This window comes from Dama dama, chromosome 23 (genome assembly GCF_033118175.1).
Source record: "Dama dama isolate Ldn47 chromosome 23, ASM3311817v1, whole genome shotgun sequence".
In the NCBI taxonomy this organism is placed as follows: domain Eukaryota; kingdom Metazoa; phylum Chordata; class Mammalia; order Artiodactyla; family Cervidae; genus Dama; species Dama dama.
Window position 1 is genome coordinate 78,995,260 of NC_083703.1, and position 15,111 is coordinate 79,010,370.

Genomic DNA, 15,111 nt, shown 5'->3' on the forward strand with positions numbered 1-15,111 from the left:
CACACACACACACACACCATCTGCCATCCTTAAAAGCCTCTGCCAAGAGGCTCTGGCCATCACTGAGACCTCATCCTTCTCCTTAAGATAAGGGGACGGAGGATCTCCTTTGAGTCCAAGCCTCCCCACCGTCCCTGGCGTTCTTGTCTGCGGCAGCATCTCAAGGCTGCCGGCGCAGGCTCGCCACCCTGCCCGTGGCAGGACAGCCTGAGGACCTGCAAACCCGCCGCTCTTTGGAGACCCCGCTTCCCGGAGCCTCTCCCGCCAGCCTGCCCCCAGCACACACACACACACTGTCACACGCAGGTGCCCTGGGGGGTGAGCGTGCAGCCGCCCCTCAGTTCTGGGCAGGGAGCGGGGCTCAGAACTCCCTGTAAACTCACCCCGTTCTGGCAGTTATAGTTCCGTCTCAAACCACCGCACTACGGAGAGGACGCACAAGGCAGCATTTTGTAAAATGTGCCCCGCCCCGCCCCTGCACACTGCCCCCCAACACTTGCCATGGGGCTCACTGCCTTTGTATCGGGGTTTGTCTAAAAGGAAGCAAACCCCTTGTTTTCCATCTCTCACCTCCCTACTGTCCACTGTCCAAAGGCAGCCAGTGACGTCTTCAAAAGGGAAATCAGTTCACAGTGCCCTCTGGATGAAAACCCACACCTCTGAGCTCACAGCCTCCGCCTGCGGCCTCCGTTCCCTGAAACAGCCTCCCTCAGACCTTCCCTGGAGCCCACCTCTCAGGGCCAGCACCGCCCCCAGCTGGCCACACTCTGGCTCCTGGCCTTGCGTGCGGTCCCTCGTGGCTTTCTACTGCCGTCCGCAAGACACTTGCCTGTTACCTTCTGTGCTAACGTCGGTCTCCTTTACCCAGAAAACACCCCACGAGAGCAAGGACTTTTGACTTGTCACTAGCGCACCCCTGAGTCCCAGGACTGTGCCTGCTACAGAAAAAGAAAGAAAGTGAGGTCACTCAGTCGTGTCCGACTCTTGCGACCCCATGGACTGCAGCCTGCCAGGTTCCTCTGTCCATGGGATTTTCCAGGCAAGAGTACTGGAGTGGGCTGCCATTTCCTTCTCCAGGGGATCTTCCTGACCCAGGGATAGAACCCGCATCTCCCGCATTGCAGGCAGACTCTTGACCATCTGAGCCAGCAGAGTACAGTGAAGGTGACCAGTTAAATCAGGATGGAGGAGAGGGGAGAGGAAGTCAGGAGGAGAGGAGCCGGACGGGTAGGGGCAGGAAAGGAGGGAGGGAAGGATTTGCTCAGGACTCAGATCAGGCTACTGTTTTGAGCTGAAGGTATTTCCCAGGTACAGCCCGGGGCTTTAGAGCAAGAAGCCAGTTACAGAAGGGGACAAGTGAGACAGACAGAGGGGGGAAAAAAAAAAAAAAAACCAACAGTGAACGTGTGTGCAAAGAATGCATTTCAGAAGAACGGTGAAAGAAAGTCTGGGTCCAGGCAGGCACACAGCAGAGGAGTGAGGATACATTGGCCCTGGAATATCACTTATTTTGCTAGCTCAGAAAGAGACTTTTGGAAAACGCCTCAAGTCCTTGGAGTGGAGAAAGCAGAAGCTGCCTTTTGGAGTTCCAAGGGAAAAAAACGGGGGCCAAGACAGACAGCGTCTGTGTGCAGGAATGCAGTTTGGGAAGGAGAGCAGTGGGACCAGGTGGGACGCAGACCAGACGCGCCGGGGTCGGGAGCCAAGGGTCGGGGAGAGAGCGCCAAGGGTCGTGGCTTCCTGGGACCACGCGAGGCGGTGCGGCCACTGCTATGGTGACGCGTCTGCATTTGGACCCGAGTCCTCCGTGGTGACCCCTTCCCTTTCCAGCTGCGGAACCTTCCATTGACCCTCAAAGCACATCAGCCCAGCTCTCACAAAACGATCGAGGAAAGTCAAGTCTGCCAAAATCCCAAGGCAGAGAAATGGCATCTGAGAAACAGCCCCCCACCCCCGCCCCCAGGAGCACCTTCTGCTGGAGTTCAGGCAGCCAGAGTGTATTCTGTGGGGGGATCTCCACGGGGGAGTTGATCAAAGGGATGAAAAGGACCGAGCAGGCCTTCCAGACAGACTAGAGAGATGACCCTGGGATTTCCAGTTTACCGGTCAGGAAGAAACGTCAGAGAGCTGACCGGTCTGAACCCCACCTTCATGAAGTCAACGGCAGAGCCTGAGAACATTCTGTGAGTACACCGGCCAGAAGGCGTCTGCGAGAGGGGTGTCAAAGCCAGCAGTTGGCAGACAATGCTATAGCCCTCTTCCTGGCGGCTACCGTGGCGGGGCAGGCTGGGCTCAGCCCTGAGCACACGACGGCCACATGGGCGCCTTCCCGTTGAAGGGCCCGGGGCTGGGCAGGGCCCTGGGGACGCCACCAGTCAGGCAGAGCATCTCACCAGCGGTCACGGGGCTGCCTTCTGGGGCCACAGGGGTGGAGATCGTCCCCGGCCCTGTGCCCCACTCTGGCCCCAGGAATGTGAAGCCTGAATACGGCACACGGGATGGGGCAAGGCTGGCTCTGAACTCAGAGGCTTCCGCATTACTCTTCCCGAACGTCAGGGGACGGGGTCCCAGGCCCGCCAGGCTGTACACTCAAACCCAGTGGGAGCAGCACCCCTGGAGCTGTCCAGGTGATGGAGCAATTCTCTCTTGGCTTAGAAAATGAGAATGTCCATGAGGCCAGCAAAGGCTCTGAGAAGCCCTGCAGTAAACAAGTGCCATAAAAACTTGGTTTTATCAAGTGCTTCTCCCCTTTTCCAGACACGGAACCCTCGTTTCAGAGAATATCTCCTAAAATTCCAGGGAACTGGGCTTATGGTTTGTTGTTTAGTTGCTCAGTCGTGTCCAACTCCTTTGCAACCACATGGACTGTACCCTGCCAGGCTCCTCTGTCCGTGGGATTTCCCAGGCAAGAATACTGGAGAGGGTTGCCATTTCCTTCTCCAGGGCATCTTCCGGGACCAGGGATTGAACCTGTGTCTCCTGCATTGGCAGGCGGATTCTTTACCACTGAGCCAGCAGGGAAGCCTGGGCTTATGGAGACTGTACTTAAGAAAAGGCTCCACCCGGAGAAGCAGGTTCACTGTATTTGGTTCTCCAAGACAGCCCTAGAGCTGACTCGTGTTACTGACCCTCTGGGAGGCCATCTTCACCCTGACCTTGAACCTGCCTGTGTTCAGAAAGACACTCAGGAGGGCCCAAAGGGTCTCCACGCTCAGCTGCTTCCTCCATAACACAAGCCTCCGTCTGGGGCAACAAGAGGTGCTCAGAGCTTACTCGTGACCCTGGGTCCTGATACATGACAGAGAACCAGCGACTGACCCCCTTCTCTTTCCAAGAGGCTCGCGCTGGTCTGAGTGGGGGGAGGACGGACAGGGTGGGAGGGGCCGACACATTTCCTGCTCCAGAGACCAAAGCAGCGCGGAAAGAGTCAGGGGAGGACAGCTCCAGCCCCTGCTCCGGCATCACTTATTCATGGAGCGCCTCTGCCTGACCCAGCCCCGAGCAGACGCGAGGAACGTGGTCAGGTTACAGCCCACTTTGTCCATCTCAGGAGGGAAGGCACTCCACACCAGTGCAGTTTCCTACACGATAGCCCCCTTGCAGCTAAGCGCAACGCTTGACCTTCGCCATTTCGGGTATACATCGTTTTGAGAATGGATGGCGCCTGGGTCTCTCTTCTTAAAACAGCACAGTGCCCCTAAGTCAACCTGCGTTTGAACACTCAGGACCAGACAGCTCAGTGACTAACTCAGCAGTATTCTGAGGTCACCTTTGTAAGGCACTTGGGGCAGTCTGACTCTAAACTAAGGTTCTCAGGACTTTTGCTGGATACATTTGGGGGGAAGTTTTTGAAAGATAGTTTTACTAGAGAGGGGACGTGGAAACTACAAGACATCGCAGATTGTCAAAACTTTGCATAAAGTCAGTCAACAGTCTCTGAGTGAGCGTCCTGCACTCACTGTGTCTGACATCTCGCACCCGGTCTTTATGATAACTGTTGTGGCTATTTCGACGCTTTTTGCCTTACTTCCTATGCCTTGGGTGCATTCCCGAGAGTAAATTTTCCAGAACAACTGACATTTCAGGGTGTCTCAGATGCTGTTGCCACTCAAGGGCGAGCTGCAGATGCCAGCCAGTGGGATAGGCTTCCCTTCTCTCATGCAGAAATCCAAGCCACCTGTTTCCGTCCTTCCCCAGGGAACGGCCGCTCTGCCCACCCCGCCCTCTCTGCCCCTGCAGTGGCACCTGGCTGGTCCTAGGTGAGTCTTGCCAACACAGCTTGCTCTTCCTCGCTGCGATCATAAACCAACATCACCCACACTGCCACCCCCAACACGTCTGCCCCCCGGCTGGGCCCTTCCACCCGACTCGGGCACCTACAGACACATAAAGCTGCCTCTGCATCTGTCCTTTGGCCCCCCCAGCCCCTCAGCTGGGCTCACCACAGCGGAAGCTCGCTGCTTCCCCGCATCAATGCGCGGCTCTGTTCCACGCGCACGTGGTGGAGACCGCCTGCAGCCTGCCCACGAGCCCCCATTCATGCGCCCTTCCGAGGCAGCCACCCTTCAAGATCTCCCCTTCCCTCCACCCCAACCCCTCCCCTAAATACACAACAGAAGACTATATAGTGGGAGGTTTTTTTTTTTCCTTCTTTCCATAAAAGCTTAGCTTTCCTTCCTTTCTGTTGCCCTATCCTCGGTCTAAAATTAGCAGATGGAAAGAGAGTGGAAGCAGTTAAAGGACCCGGTTTGTGACCCGGGGCACACTCCTGGGGTCAGAAGTGCCCTCATTTGCTCTTTCTGTTGCCATGGTTGTGGGAGCGGGGCAACTAAACCCCTAACGCCCACCCCAAACTCCTGCTGGGCAATGATTCATGCACAAACTTGGGTGAGGCCTTAAAGGTCATCTTATTCAACTCCCTTCATTTAAAGAGGGGGACACCGAGGCCCCAGGCAGGTAAAGGCGGCTACCCAGGCCATACAGTCAGCTTGCTGGGCAGGGGGGTTGGCTACAGGGCATGGAACTCACGCACAACGAGGAAGACAAGCCCCTTACCGTCATCCAAGTAGGTCTGGTCCAAGTTCTGCTCCTGTTTGATCGTCACGCCCGCGGGTAACACTTCCTTTTGGTCAGTGACCGGGGGTCCGTTTTTGGCGGCTCTCTGGCTGGGGGCGTTCTGCTGCTGAATGACGGTGGGGTAGGAGCCGGGGCTCAGCCTCTGGCCCTGACTGCCGGGGGGCGGGCCGGGCCTGGCGGGGCCAGGCGCGAAGTTCTCGCAGTACACGATGTGCTGGAACTCCTGGTGGCTTCCGCAGCGCAGCGGCTGGTTGGTGGGCGAGTAGTGGATGACGGGCGAGGCCTGCTGGTTGGCCGGGCCGGAGTGCAGCAGCGCCGCGCCCTGGCCCTGCGCGCCGGCGTGCACCAGCACGGAGCGGTGGGCGTCCGCCAGCGCCAGCGGGGCGGCCATGAGGGCGGGCTGCTGGTAGCCCAGCAGCCCGGGGCTCAGGCTCTTGCCCCGCTGGTAGAGGACGGCCGCCGGGTTCTGCTGCTGGTAGCGCGCGTCGGGGGACGAGAGCCCCGAGCGGAACTGCTGGCAGGGAGCCATGGTGGCCACGAGGCAGGAGGGGGGCTCGGCCACCATCGGGTGCTGCGGGTAGTACGGCTGGCTCCCCAGGCCCCCGTGGGCGGGGCTGCAGATCAAGGCGGGGTCGTACTCATCAGTGGGCTCCGTCTTGATGGCCGGGACTGCGAGAAGAGCACACGGGGCGACCTCTCAGCGCCACCAGCGGGGGGCACGGAGGATGGGCGGGTGGCGGGTGGGAGCACAGCCTTGGGAGGCCAGACGGGCGGGATCCAAGACCTGGCAAGAGGCTCCCCCTGAGCAACTGTCTTAGGTTAGAAATTTTACCTTGGATGGCCTTGAACTATAGGTCTTTCTCTTAGGGGAAGGTGGCTGGTGGCTTCCCACCAGCCCTGGGATGTGTGCTGTCTTTTCCCCCAAAGGGGAGAGCTCAGACAAGAGCTTGATGTAAAATTATGCCTCTGCCTCCTCCGTCTGCCCTGGCAGCTCCCATCCCTTCCCTGCCTGCCGTCCTTCACCACACTCACCATCGTCTGAAATGTCTGTGCACTCCACGTGCTGTTATTCTCTCAACCCCCCACTAGAGGATTCTTGGGTCTTTTTTGTTCAATGCTGGGACCCCAGCACCCTGAATAGTTGTTAATGTTTAGCTGCTAAGTCGTGTCCGACTCTTTGGCGACCCCATGGGCTGTAGCCCGCCAGGCTGCTCTGTCCATGGGACTCTCCAGGCAAGAATACTGCAGTGGGTTGCCATTTCCTTCTCCAGGGGATCTTCCCCGCCCAGGGATCGAAGCTGGGTCTTCTGGATCGCAGGCAGATTCTTTGCCATCTGAGCCACCAGGGAAGCCCACCCTAAACAGTACCTGGCACTGAGTGCTCAAAGGGATGAATGAAACATGGCTCTCGTTGCCCATCTGGGGATGGCGGTGCTCAGTGGGAATGAGGCCTCCTGGCCTGGTCATCCGCCCAGTAACTGTTTATCTGTCAAGTGACCACCTACTGTGGGGTCCCTAAGGATCTGGATTTTACAGCATATTCACTTTCTGCCTCTATTATGGTCAGATCTACGATAGAGAGAGGAGTCAGCAACCTTGCCATCTTCCAGTAAACAAGCCTGCATGTGCCCCATTCTTATTCTGCCCTTGCAAAGGAAAATAGTAATAACAACAGCTACTATCATGGATGTAGACGGTCCCAAGCACTTTACATGCATTTGATTTCTATAGCTCTCATAAGGAAGGTGCCATCTGACAGATGAGGAAGCTGAGGCTCAGAGAGGGTGAGTCACTTGCCCAAAGTCGCCCAGCAGATCACAGGCGTCCTCACCCGCACACAGGCAGTGCTGCCTCTTCACGCCCCAGGGGCCTCCAGAGAGAACTCCTTACCTGGGTGGTAGGTAAAGTGCTGAGGCTGGCTTCGTTTTCTCTTCCCGTTGATGACATAGAAGTTCACCTTCACCGAAGTCCGAATGTGCTTGTTCCGATACTCAGGAATCTCAACAAAAAGCATGTTCTGAAAGAGAGTTGTCAGTAATTTAACTGCAACCGCAAGTAAATTCCTATCCAAGGTCCTAAGCACAGTGAGCCAGCCCATCTAAAAGGACTGGTGGGGAGGGGTACATTGGGAGTGTGGGGTTAACAGATGCACAGGACTCTACATAAAACAGACAAATAGGATTTGCTCTATAGCACATGGAACTGTATTCAATCTCTTGTAATAATCTATAATGGACAAGAAGTTTTTAAAAGAAGAATATGGATATATATGTATACACGTACACAACCAAATCACTTTGTTGTGCACCCAAAACCAACAGCATATTGTAAACCAACTATACTTCAATAAAAATAAAAAGGCTCAGGACATATCCTGCAGGCTTACAGGCAAAATTCTAATTAAAGGGAACTTGACTTTTCAGCTGCAGCAGAGATGACTTACTACTTACTCTATCAAAGTATATTTAAGATGTCACTGTTACAAATCAGAGGGTCTGACGCTCAGGAAACATGTAATTCACTCGTCAAGTCAATACCCACTAAATGCCTATTTGGTCCACAGCACTGGGACGTTGATGAAGGAAGGAGAGAAAAGAGGGAAAGAGAACACTAGGGTGTGGGGTGGACAGGACATCCTTCCGGTCAGCATGTCTGGGTGCTTACAGGCTGGCTCTTGTCTTTATCCACCGTGGCCTCCATCTCCCAAATTTGCTGCCCATCTGGAAAAATTTAGAAATGACAGACTTTGAAGGAATTCTTAGCAACCGAAGATTTAAGGCAAAAACTCACCAACTTATACCCATCTTGGCTTCAAAGTTTGATCACTTCAGTAAAGTACACCTGCATGTCTGCATTAGGTGTGCATGTATGTACATATACGTATTTTTGTTTCTATAAACGCATATTTCATTTTGCAAAGAGAAGGCACATGGACAATAGAAAACTGGGCAACGCTACAAAATCAGGGAAAAAATAGAAATTGTCCATCATCCCAAAACCATTATCTTTTTTTCTCTACATTTAAATATCTTCATCTTTCTTTAAAATACAAGGATTATTATATGCTTTACTTTATAATATGCTTTGTTCAACCAAAGACTATTTCCAAAATGTTCTGCATATGCCAAGACTTGGTCACAGGGGCCCCATTACAGACCCGTGGCTGTCCCAGACATGACTTCTCCATCGTCTGAGAACACAGGTGGCTCGCATATTCTGTCCTTGGAGGTTTAAACAATGTCCTGGCTCACGAGGCCTGGGAGAGGGAGGGAACACAGGCGCCCACCCTCCACCTTTTAGTCAACAGAGAGCCTGGCTCTCACGTGACTCATCACAAGAGGCGGGGAGAGGTTTCGGTGGTAAACCCTCCTTCCCTGGAGCAAGGCACTGGCTCCCCAGTTTGAGGCCAACAAGTTGGGCCAAACAAAACTCTGCGTTTGCAAATAATAGATTTCTTTTGCTGACCACCTACATCAGCCAGAGGGCAGTTTGGGGCTGAAACAAATCATTTCCACAAGTGTTTCCAGGGTGTTTTGTGGAGCACTGGCTCTGAAGAATATTAAATGGGTTTATGAGAAAGGAAAGCAAGCTCTACCAGCTAGTAAGCATTTGGCAAAGGCAGAGTCAGGCAAGTGGATTTCTTTACTGCAGGACTGCTCAGAGCCTTTAATCTGCTCAGGTGTAGCATTAACTCGCCAAGGTGGGCTGGGTATGTACCGTGTCCCGACATTTGGCTAAAGGACCCCCACCTCTCTTTGCAAGCACGGTGATTAGCAGTTTCTGTGATAGGTTAGATTTGAACCATGTAGTCTTGGACCAGCAGGTTTACCCAAAGAAACCGAGTTTCCAAGCATTATTTCAACTCATAGAGGACCTGTTTCCCAACATAATAAGTAATAAAAACTTGTGATTGCCACCAAACCTGATGCAATCAAGATGATCTGCAGAAAGAACAAGCACTAAGCCGACTGGAGCCCTCTCCAACAAGTCAGCCTGCATGTCCTGAAATGATGAGGGGAGACACAGGTTTATGCCCAAAGGGAAGATATCCCTGCGGAGGGAACCAAGTTAGAGTTGCCACCGTCTCACCAACACCCAGCACATGGTAGGTGCCTAGTAAACATTTCATGTCTGAATGTACTAAAGTGTCAGCAGCTCCAAAGGCTGCTGACGGGGGCAGGGAAAAACCAGGAGCTGACATCAGCCGCTGCTCAAAAGGAAGCAAGAGAGGACGGATGGATAGACGTCAAGGAATCTGAAGTCAAGTCATCAAGATAGGGTACATCCAGTGTGTGAAGCCCTGGACAGAGCTCTTCTGAGAAAATCCTCACTTTTTTAAAATCAGAGACAGGTCACAGGTCATTGAAGAGACACGTGTCCACCTCTCAGATGGCAGTTTGAGCACAGGTCCTCATCAAAAACCACGTCCTCACTAGCTGCAGTGTGAGCTGTGTCAGAAGATCAAGTAGCAAATTAACCCAAGAAAGGAACAATGTTGATGTCTGGTGTGTTGCCCTCCTCCTTAGCCTCTCACTGGCTGAACTGAGTTCTTGTATCACGTGGTTCCAGATTCCTGAGCCCATGCAGCTCCTCCACCAAGTTAATGGAGGGAAGTAGGCACTGGTGGTGGCTTGGCCTTCAGGACTCAGCTGAAGTCTCCTGTTTTGGACCAAGTTTATCCCCTCTGGGTACCCCCCACCATCACCTGTCCTACCGCCTCCCCCATCCTACAGGACACCCTCAAGGGGCCATGACTTCATTTCATGCCCCAGGACTCAGTCATTTGTTGACATGATCAGAGTTTATTACATTGCTGCAGTAAGTAACAGTTATAACCTAAGTGGTGGCTGAAGCAGAAAAGTCCTTCTTCAAAGAAAACAGAGGTCCATGGGATGGAAACAACCCAAGTGACCATCTGTGGATAAAGGGAAAAACAAAATGTGGTCTATACATACTGTATGGATGTGAGACTTGGACCATAAAGAAGGCTGAAAGCCGAAGAATTGATGCTTTTGAACTGTGATGTTGGAGAAGACTCTTGAGAGTCCCTAGGACTGCAAGGAGATCCAACCAGTCCATTCTAAAGGAAATCAGTCCTGAATATTCATTGGAAGGACTGATGCTGAAGCTGAAACTCCAAAACTTTGACCACCTGATGCGAAGAACTGACTCACTGCAAAAGACCCTGATGCTGGGAAAGACTGAAGGCAGGAGAAGAAGGGACGACAGAGGATGAGATGGTTGGATGACATCACTGAATCAGTGGACATGAGTTTGAACAAGCTCCAGGAGTTGGTGATGGACAGGGAGGCCTGGCGTGTTGCGGTCCGTGGGGTGGCAAAGAGTCAGACATGACTGAGTGACTGAACTGAACGGATACATACAGTGGAATATTATTTAGCAAATTTTGATATGTGCTATAAGCACAGACCTTAAAAACATGAAATACACCAGACACAGAAGGACAAATATGGTTTGGTCCCACTCATATGAGGCACACAGAACAGGCCAATTCATAGAGACAGAAAAGGGACTGCAAGTTACCAGGGCCTGGGGAAGGAGAGACTTATTATTTAACAGGCACAGATCTCCTGTTTAAGAAATGGGAAATGTCCTGAAAGCAGTGCTGTGTTACTCAGCATTGTGAATGCATTTTCATACTGAATGATACGCCTACAAATGGTTAAAACGATCAGTATTATGTTATGTGTAGTTTGTGTGTTAGTCACTCAGTCATGTCTGACTCTTTGAGACCCCGTGGACTGTAGCCTGCTAGGCTCCTCTGCCCATGGAATTCTCCAGGCAAGAATATCGGAGCGGGTTGCCATTCCCTTCTCCAGGCGATCTTTCTGACCCAAGGATGAAACCAGATCTCTCCTGCATTGCAGACAGATTCTTTACGGTCTGAGCCACCCGGGAAGCCCAGGGTGTAGTTTACCACAGCCCCCCCTTTTTTTGAAAGCCAACTGGCCTATAGGATGGCTTAGCGGCTTTTTAATTAGCTGCTGACATTTCAAGATGAAATTTCACCTAGAAACGAAGATTTTGCTCTTGAAAAAATAATTCTGAGAGGTGGCACGGTGCCTGATTTTTCCTTCCTTTCAAATATGGGTCTTTTCACCATTATTTCCATTTTTTAAGGCCCCAAAGGCAGTTTTAGACATTTGGCCTGGCTGCCTGAATGGAGGGCGGGGACGTGCTCCCAGAGAGCAGGGCCCCATCGCTGTCTCGTTCTCTGCTTTCTCCCCGGGACGACGTGTCTGGCGCTCAATAGATGCTCAATAAACACAGGTGGACTAAATGCACAAACCAACCTCGGGATTCCCCGGCACTCAGCCCATCGCCAGAGCTCGGGAAATGGCCGGCTACTGGCCACTCTGCAAAAAGACCCCACAAAGAGAAATCACTGCGTGTCAGTGAAGAATCCTTTGAGGGAACTGACTGAAGGAAGGAGCCTGTTATTACAGGTGCAGACAAGGAATCAAACTCAACCAGAGCCACTCAGCCCGAGTTCTAGATAATTTTAGGTAATCCACCTCCGGGTTGCTACCCTAGGTCCGGGACTCGGAAAACCTGCCCAGAACAGAAGAGGCTCGAGAAGACCAAGTCTGCTTCTACTGCGCTGGGCTGAGATGAAATAAAGGACTTCGGTCTCTCGAGCAGATGTTTGGGCAAACTTCCCCTGTCCTAAATTAACAGGGGCTGGCAGCCAGCACAAAATAGGCTCTTCCAAGTCTTTACTCAGAGGCTAAAAGAGCCAGCTCCTTTGGGCAAAGAGGTTGGGTCTACAGAAGCCTCAGCAAGGCTCTGTAAGACAGAAACAATGGGGTGGGAAGCACACAGCTCAAGAAACATCCCAGCCTCCGCTCTAACTTGGCCGTGGTGCCAGGAGCACACGCGGCCCCGGGCCAGGGGGGTCTGTGGGTGGATGGCCCCGAAGGTTGGTTTAGTGGAGTTCTTGCAGGCAGCTCTTGAACCCTCTGATGGAGCAGTGCATCTGGAAGCGGCGAGCAGGGCAGCGTCGGATCCAGGCTGGAGTCTCCGCAGTCAGCCTCGTGTCAGTGGTGGGCTCACGTCAGCACCCCCCGCAGAAAGGAGCACGCTCTCAGAAGAAGGGAAGCAAGCTCGTCCTCACTGGGGCCGGTGAGCGTGCCACTGGGCTCCAGGCGAACCAGGAGGAAATCAAAGTGTCAGTTTGGGTTAGGAAACCGCGTGTGATGCTTCCCAGGCCTGGCTCTGCTTTTTAAAATTAGCTCCCTTCTCCATGAAGATGGCTGAAGTCATTTGGGTCTGCTCTTTACGATTGCTTAACAAGCAGAAAAACTCACGCTCTCTGGATGCACAGGCTTAATGAGCCGAGCAGATGAGAGGTGAGGGGTCAGGAATGGACCCTTAGGATTTCATCCACCCAGAATGGTACCACTGGGCTCTCAGGCGGCTCAGTGGTAAAGATCTGCCTGCCAGTGCAGAAGATGCAAGTCCGATCCCTGGGTCGGAAAGATCCCCTGGAGAAGGAAATGGCAACACACTCCAGTATTCTTGCTGGGAAATCCCAGGGACAGAGGGGCCTGGAGAGCTACAGTCCACGGGGTCACAGAGTCAGCCACGACTGAGTGGACTAAACCACCACAAAAAATGGTGCCACTGCCCTGGATGCATTTCCCGAGAGCTGGAGAGGAAGGGCCTGATTCCCACACCTCCCCTCTTTCCTTCCGCCTCACCCCTTCCTCGGTAGGCTTACCCCCCACCCCCCGCCCCAGGTCCCCATCTGCACAACTGCAGTGAGTGCTCAGTGACCCCCCCTCCCCCGCCTCCACTCCGAGCTCATTCTCCAAAACAATCTTAAAAATGTAAATTCAATCATGACATCTGCCTGCTTAACAGCCTCCGACAGCTACTCACTTCTGGAAGGAAATGCAAACTCCTCGCCACGTCCACAGGGCGCAGGCTGACCTGACCCCCGCCCCCCGCGACCTCCGCAGGCTTGACTGGTGTCCCACGCGCGCCTTCACCCTGCACCAGCGGCCTGGGTCTGCTTTCAGTTCCCTAAACACCCCAGGCTCAGCCCCAGGCTGGGACCCTGGCCCGGGGCAGTTCCTCCTGCCCCGGACACTCTTCCGACCGCCCATCTGGCTCCCTCTTTCCCACCTTTAGGGCTCCGCGCAAAGCCACCTCCTCAGAGAAGCCCTCCCTGACTACACAGCCCATGGTTACCAGATATAAGAAACAAAAATACAGACTGTCGAGTTAAATGTGAATCTCAGAAAACAAGGAATACTTTTTTAACTATCAGTATGTCCCAAGCTCTGTGCCACTGCGTGGGACACACTCAAACTAAGAAATCTGGATTTGAGTTAGCATCCTGTATTTTTCTCTTAACCTCCAGACCCTTTGGTCTTGCTCCTAGGACTGGTTCCTCTCCTCACAGCACTCCTCCCATCTCAAGGTGACCTGCTTGTAGGCAAGTTTGAAACTAGCCACGCCCTGAGGGCAGGGACCTCCTTGGTCATATGCCCCCAGGGCCTGGCACAGAACCTGTGCACACTAGGTTTCTAATAAATATCTAGGGAGCAGCCACGGAGACCCTGGGGGCCGAGTGCGTGGAGGAGCGAGGCTAGCAGAGCATGAGCCCATCGTCTGCACGGAGGCCAGATTTCAGCTCAGCTCTCGCCCCAGCCCAGGGGCACCTCTTCTCCGCGATGGGCTGTCATCCCTAGGTGCCCTCCACCAGCTCACACGGCCACTCAGGGAACCGGGAAGTGGGGGTGTGGGACCCAGCATTCCTCTGACATGTGCTGTCAACTCAAGGAAGTCTGCCCACCTCGGTGAGCTGGCTTCCCATCTGTAAGATGGGGAGGGGGCGGGCCGTTCGTCAGTCTCCCTCCATCGCATCAGGCCTGACAGCAGCGTCTGATGGCTGGGAGCTGAGAGGAGGGGAAAGGCTCACCTGTGCCGGCAAGGACCCTTCTCCCAGACAAGAAGACGACCCGGGCCTTACTCAGGTAAGAAAACCGAGCTCCCAGGGGACACGTGCACAGTCAGCTGACATCTTCTGGGCACCTACCATGGCCCGGCACTTTCAGATCCTCGACCTCCTTTTACGACCCAGATGCCACCAAACCCCCTTTTACAGATGGGGAAACCAAGTCCCAAAGCACATAAGATGAGGTCTGTCCAGGCTTCAAGTCAAATCTGCTGGATGATCCAAAATTCAGCCTGCTTACCCTTAAACACATACCACTCTTACTTTTTAAAAAAGTATGCAACCAAAACTATAGGGGGAAAAAAAATAACGCAAAAGGGTGTCAGACAGTTCGTTAATAAAAGATATGATTTTCTCGACGGGGATGGAAATTCCAGCCTGCTAATTGCAAATTACAGAAAGTCTGTGGGCGCCAAGAACAATTTCTGATGGTGAAAACACTAGGGCCCATGTTAATTAGAAAACTCATGTCCTCTTTTTAAGGCATTGAAATAGCAGGATCCTTCAAAGTCTGTTCTTGCACACGAGAAGGCTGGAGTTTGGGCAAACACTCAGCCCTCTGAAAAGAAGACCATTTTCTCTATCTCCGGCGGGGTGGGGGGCTCCTGAGCTGCAATCTGACTTCTGTTGTTGGGGGAACGCTCAAAGCCCCAGCCAGCTGTGGGTAAGTGGTGGGCTCCGGCCCAAGGGACCTGTGACACCGCCGACATGAGTCACCGAGGGCAAAGGTCTACAGAGCCTTAGTCATGGTCAAGCCCAGCTTGAAGGCTGACCTTTCCCAGAGGCAAGTCCAAGACAGAGAGACTCCCAGACCAAGTCAATTGTTTCAGAAGACACCAGATGGGGTGAAGCCAAACCCATGGAGAAAAACAGGTGGGAAGAGGAGGTGTCTTCTCTCAGTGAGTTCCAATGTTTCCAGGGGACGAATCCATGGAAAAGTACTTAATTTAGCAAAAAATTTTTATTTTAAGCATATGCATTTATATTTATTAAACAAAGCTCAAAATACAACCTTTGGGAACCTCCAAGTCATAAAATGACTCACATTAGGA

At 53.1% G+C, this 15,111-nt stretch overlaps 1 protein-coding gene across 5 annotated transcripts in view; it reads right to left on the bottom strand.

Moving 5' to 3' along the window:
- The window catches only part of NFATC2 (nuclear factor of activated T cells 2), a 158,910-nt gene that overhangs the window by 40,402 nt on the left and 103,397 nt on the right, over positions 1 to 15,111 (bottom strand). For all 5 annotated transcript variants that reach the window (XM_061127517.1, XM_061127520.1, XM_061127515.1 and 2 more), the window contains exons 7-9: positions 7,741 to 7,796; positions 6,967 to 7,093; positions 5,056 to 5,745 (exon numbers count right to left, since the gene is read on the bottom strand). In XM_061127517.1, the coding sequence (XP_060983500.1) occupies positions 5,056 to 5,745; positions 6,967 to 7,093; positions 7,741 to 7,796 (873 nt within the window). The remainder of the gene's footprint in view (positions 1 to 5,055; positions 5,746 to 6,966; positions 7,094 to 7,740; positions 7,797 to 15,111) is intronic.